The 6000-nt window shown below is 36.3% G+C and overlaps 1 protein-coding gene across 1 annotated transcript in view; it reads left to right on the top strand.

The window, feature by feature from the left end:
• The first annotated feature begins 835 nt into the window (after positions 1 to 835).
• ano6 (anoctamin 6) overlaps positions 836 to 6000 on the top strand; it is a 50490-nt gene continuing 45325 nt past the window's right edge. The window contains exon 1 of the mRNA XM_015352937.2: positions 836 to 1126. Within this exon, the coding sequence (XP_015208423.1) occupies positions 1030 to 1126 (97 nt within the window). The 5' untranslated portion in view covers positions 836 to 1029. The remainder of the gene's footprint in view (positions 1127 to 6000) is intronic.

The following is a 6000-nucleotide window of genomic DNA, read 5'->3' as shown; positions in this document are numbered from 1 at the left end:
AAAAACACATATATATTATTGATGGAAAATAAATATCTAATTTATCTCTATTCAACACTACAGTGCTGGTTCAGGCGCATTGTGCAATATGTCGGCTGCTTTAACATATCTTAAGCAGCTCCAACAATTACAACTACACATCAAAGGACAAGACTTGGAACAGGACTTAGCAGGTCAACTCATGCTACATATCAAAGGGCAAGACGAATAACCATGAAGTGGTGAAACAAAACATCTTCCTGAGATCATACTGTATATAAGAGCTGGGAAACCCTTGCAGTGTTGTCTGTTCTGCGGGGCAGACCCAACGCGCGTTGATGTCGTTATTGAGCTCAAAAAACAACTGAATCCACGAAAGACTGTGTCCTGCTCCTTGGATGAAGGATTTCCCACAACAGTTTCCAGTCCTTATTCTGGGCCTCCACCACACCAAGCTCTCAGTTACACAACTGAAACCCAAATTAAACTACTAATAGGATTAATTTAAACTCTTTGATTGTTCTTAGTTCTTAAACATGTTGCAGATTAACAATTGCATTTCCTATGTGAAATAAAATTCCACATTTTTGAGTGGGAAAAAATCAAATTTTCCTGTATGTGCATCTCATACAGTAAAAGAGCTCAAAACACTGTATTTCAAAAGCGATAGGGAGCCCTTTTCAAAATTCCAAACCGTTTTATTAAAGATGACATATTCACAATTAGTTATGAAAAAAATAGTTAAAAATCAAAATGCAAATAAAAGTGGTAAGTGGATTGTCGTGCTGTTTAGACCTATATTATAAACAAAACTGCACAGCAAAATCTCCAGGGCGGCAACACTTACATTCTGGGAGGAGACTTATCATTTTACACAGTTCCTGCTCATTTGTGTGACTCGCAAATAAGCTTTGGAATAAGAAAACATAGCAAACAGACATTCTGAATTTGTATCAATGACAAGGCAAATATCCAAATCATAAAACTTCTTGACGAACTCGTTTCAGTTAACCGTTGTTTGGATTTTCTTTTACAACTGGTTTAACAAAGATGAATACGGATAATGCAACCGAAATATTTGAGATGGACTCGGATTCGGAGATTGAGCAAGAGCCGGAGGTTAACATTGAGATGATAGACGAACCGGGTAAGTTCTGGAGTCAGTCCACTTGTTGATTTTTAGGGTTTGTTTATTGTGTTCTTACCCCGAAGCAATCTGTCGAAATAAGAATGGGTGTAACAGGAGTGGTTGCAAGAACGCAAAAAATAGTTCCATTAGAAGGGATAAAGTGGTCAGCTACAGGTTATACAAAATGAAGTTTCAGTTAATTTTTTAAGACTTACTAGTCAATGAACTGCCATATTATAGAGTAGGTACAGTAGCTGCGTTAACGTGCGAGTTGAACGTGAATAATTCTGCACTGAAAAGTAGAAGAAAAATACAAAAAACAATGTTTTGATTGTCGATAATCCCCCCCACATACACCTGAAGAAGACTTTTTACCTTTAACGTTATTTTTTAATTGTAGCATTAATCTCTACTTGTTCCTTACCACATAATTGTTATGCTTATATGTTAAATTACTGTTGACGATTCAAAGTAAAAAATAAACGCCACCATGTTTTGAAATAGTCTCCGAAAAAGCCTAGTTTCTTTAACTGGAGAAGCATGTTGTACATGAATGTGCCGAAGGAACTTAAAGACAATGTTAAACCACGCCAGTCGCTTTATATGGCGTTTATAAAATAGGGCGTTTCTGCTAGTCCTCTGAATAAAAACATATATTTTACCATAATAGCTGGTAAGCAGCTTTTACGTTGCTTAAAATATTCCATCTTCTACAGTGTTATCGCCTTTATAAACGCTGTGTGAAGAGTTTTGGTCGGGCGTTACATTGTATAACCATTTTGGTTTTTTAAAATGACGTTTCGGCCCATCGTGTCTCGGGAGACACTTAGTCACAAATTCCTTACGCACATCTGTACTTCTCCACATTTTTTAAAATTTATTCGAACTAAGTGTACCCTGTCTCTTAAGGGAAGTTCTGACTCAACTTTCTTAAGGCAAGCTGAAACTAATGTTTACGCGTAAATAAAAAAAGTTAAATCTACTACTATGGGAAATCCAATCCAATCCAAATTAAGGACTTTTTCAATATTCAAGAACAAATTCAAAATCGTATTAGAGTTCCAATAAAAAAAAAATCGGTGTGGTGTCCGTAGGTAACATTAACATTATGTTACGTACTGTAAAACATTGAAAATCGTGATAGAAGCACAGCAGTCCAAGAAAGCTAAAGCCTGCAACTAACCGTAGTAAACAAAACTGCCTACTGTACTGTATGTGACATACTGAAAGCATGATAAAACCCTAGAAAAAATGTCCATGTTAAAGTCAAATCTCTCATACAGTTTAGCGTTTTGAGTTTGATAACTTGATTTTTCTTTAAGAAACATCTGGTAGGACTGTAAACGTTATTATACTGTATATGGATACCTTTATAAATTTATTTTAGTTAGACTACAGTACCAGGATCACTTTTATGTGATCAGTCTTTTGGAGCAATGCTTAACAAAATATCTAGTGAGATTTAGGGCATTGGGAATTATTCTGAAGACTCCTAACCCAGGGGTATTCAGTAACTGCTACAGCCTGTGCGCAAGTCATGCATGACACTCAGTGACCTGGCCATCTCTTTACTAATGTGAATTGAGATGGTAAAGAGGTTGAGTTGTTAAACATATAGTGTTTTGTAAAGGATGGAAATGTGCTGTACAATGCATTCCAACACAGAATCCAGCAAATTTTATTTTAAATTGTATTTTATGTCATAAATCATGACATAGGAGCATAGCGTCCTTAAATTGCGAAAGTTCTGTTTTTCTGGTGATATGGTTGCAGGAACGCATTATATTGACAGGATAAAAATATGATTCCTTACATATCTATTAGGTGTTTAGTTTACATACAAATATGTCATGGAGAGTTTAATTCAATCAGTTTTGGAGATTCTCAAATAGGAAGGCACAATGCAGTTGCAAAAACCTAGAAATGTACTGAATCTCACACTTCCAGTCAGTCAGCTTCCAGAGAACATTAAGCACATACTTTTGTTTACTGTATTGTCCTTGGTGCAGATGGTTTCACAACACAGCAAGTGGGAGGTGGAATTGGAAAAATCATCCGCTGACATGTTGTTACATGAGTTGCCCTTTGTTTTGCAACACACAATGACCACAGGAGTTAAAGTGGCTGCCGATTCAACCAGACCATCTTGTAGCGTACTAGATACTATAGGTTGACCAGTGTGTTTTTCAGTGTTTATTTGGATTGTCTTGGGTTATTAACATTTGTAAAATAGTACAGTAAATGTCAGATGCAGCCTGGGGACAAAGACTGGTTTAGAAGAGATGCATATCTCCATATTGTAAAAAAGGGTAAAGTTTGTTTCTTTTAAAATCATGGTGTGGCATAAAGAGCCTGTATTAAAGTGATCATTTGAATATGTTTGAATAAGCCTTCTATGCACTTTCATTTTAGTAGGATAGTGTGGTTTATGTTTCAAATTATGTCTAAAATGGGCAGCATGGTAGTGTGGTGGTTAGCATTGCTGCTTTTTAGCTTGGTGCCCTGGGTTCAATTCCTGCTACCTGCATGGAGTTTATATATTGATCACATGTTCACAAGGGTTTCCTCCAGGTTCTCGAGTTTCTTCCTACTTTCCAAAGACATACTGGTAAATTAATTAGTTTCTGGGAAAATTAACCCCGGTGTGAGTATATGTGTATGCTCTGCGATGGACTGGTGTCCCATCCACGGTGTAGTTTTACTTGCTCCTGTTGCTGCCCAGAATAGGCTTCAGCTTCCCCATTACTCTGTATTGGATAAAGTGGTTAGAAAATGGATAGATAGATGATCTCTAAAATACTTAATTGAATACACCACCTGTTTTTTTTGATTGATGATGATGATTAAATTGTTCCAGGCCTTTAGAATTTGATAACTCAAAGATCACGTATAAAACTTGGTGCACTGAAGCTCACCAGGACCAGGGCTAAAAACCTCTGTTTTAATTAAAGAAAGGTACTTGGTTATACAACAGACTGTGCATGACACATTATGTCAAATTTCAATGAAAACTGGTAACGGAGTAAGGCATTTGAGTCTGGCATGTAACCTCTTGTGGCATCTGCACAGTATTTATGACAAGTTGAAAAAATATAAATGCCTTGTCACCTACACATTGATAATCAGACTATAATGACTATGCATAGAATGTTGTGTTGCAAATCGTTTCAGAGACCACAATAGGAGTATTAAAACACATCTTAGATATTTCAAGTGTGTTCATACATTCACATGCACATGGCTGGGGGTATGCAAGTCTGGACCTTGAATCCTTGTTTGTTTCAGATTTTCTTCCATCTCGGACCTTAAAGACATTATTAAACCAATTACGTGGACAAGAAGACAAATCAGCTGTTTTCTAGATGCTGACAGAAGTGCCTATAACACCTGTAGTAGCCCAGCATTTTTTCTCAGGCCTGGTTTGTGTATGTGATGGTGGTTTTGAAGCAACCACTTTTTGCTATTGGGTTGCTTATTTCAGTTTACTATTTGAAACACATTTAATTTTTTTAACTATTGAATAGATTAATGGGATTGGTAATTGGTATCAACTATCCAGTTTTTGATTTTCCGAGCTTCCCCTTCCTTAGATAGTTGAAATGCTCCACTGATTAACAGGGATCTCTCAGGACGTGGTTGGAAACAACTGATCTAGGGCAGAGCTAGTCATTTACATAAAGGTTCATGGCCTCAGACGTCCTTCACACTGCACAATGTCCAGTCCTCCCATGGCCAGCTTTGTCTCATGGACAAGTCATAGGCTACTCTAAAACTAAGCAGGGGTCTGGAAATCATTTGGATTAACTTCTCACAAGCATTATACACCAATGTGATAGCATGATAGCCTCTATAAAAGTTGTCTTGTAGTCACAGATAGGTGAAGAAGCCATACAATAGCCTAATGTTATTTTTTTTTTTTCGTCTCTATTGAAATGTTAATAGAGCACAGGACATAAAATATAAAGACTTTTGTACACTGTTTTAGGAATACACCATCCATTGGTTTACAGGTTTATTTTTTTTTTTTTTGCTGTTTTTCTTATACCTCTGCAATGAAGCACTTAGTCATTCCACCTAGTCTTTTTTGAGTCAGGAGGGAACTTTGATGAAGTTCGATCAGTGACAACTTATTTATTTAGGATTTTTCTCTAAATGTTAGATTGATTTTGCATATTTTACTGTATGGTTGAAGTAGGCCTATGCTTTATCGTGTACACCAAAATTGTTGTACTTCAGTGAAATCCCCATAAAAAATATTAGTAAGCTCCTGTCACCTCACACACTCATACATAGTCCCTATATATTGTGGCTTAGGTTTGATTCAAGTTTAGAAGAAGTAGTGCTTTTGAATGCAATAATGTACTGTTCTATCTAAAAAAAAGATATAAGGTTTCCTTAATCTCCACTTAATTTACATTGTCTAATGTAACTCAGGATCTTTCAGTAAGTGCTAGTTGTGATTAAAAGATGTGTGGAGCATTGCAAAGGCTTGATTGGGAAATCAAGTGGAATGCCATTGCATCACTATCTGAAAATCTCTGCTCTGAGCTTGTTTTATATTATAAACCCCTGCTAAAGAGAGGAAGTATTTTCAAATTAATTACATGGTAATTTGGGACAATAGCCATATATTGTAAATACTTTCACCTTTCTGAAAAAGGACCACATGATAACATCCACAGAACCCATCGCCTTCTTTTATTACACCTGTTTCTTATGAAAGCTTTAAAGCTAATTCATGAAATTAAAATCAAGGAAAGTTAGTGATTAGAAGTTAGTGAAACGAGATTGTCTGTTTACTTAAAGTGCACTAAGCATGGGTGGTAGATAAACTGATTGCAACAGCACAGAGACCAGGATCACAGATTGCGATTTAGAAATTATGGCACTTT

This window comes from Lepisosteus oculatus, chromosome 7 (assembly GCF_040954835.1).
Source record: "Lepisosteus oculatus isolate fLepOcu1 chromosome 7, fLepOcu1.hap2, whole genome shotgun sequence".
NCBI lineage: Eukaryota > Metazoa > Chordata > Actinopteri > Semionotiformes > Lepisosteidae > Lepisosteus > Lepisosteus oculatus.
The sequence above is the reverse complement of the archived record's forward strand: the minus strand, read 5'-3'. Positions and strand labels throughout refer to the sequence as shown.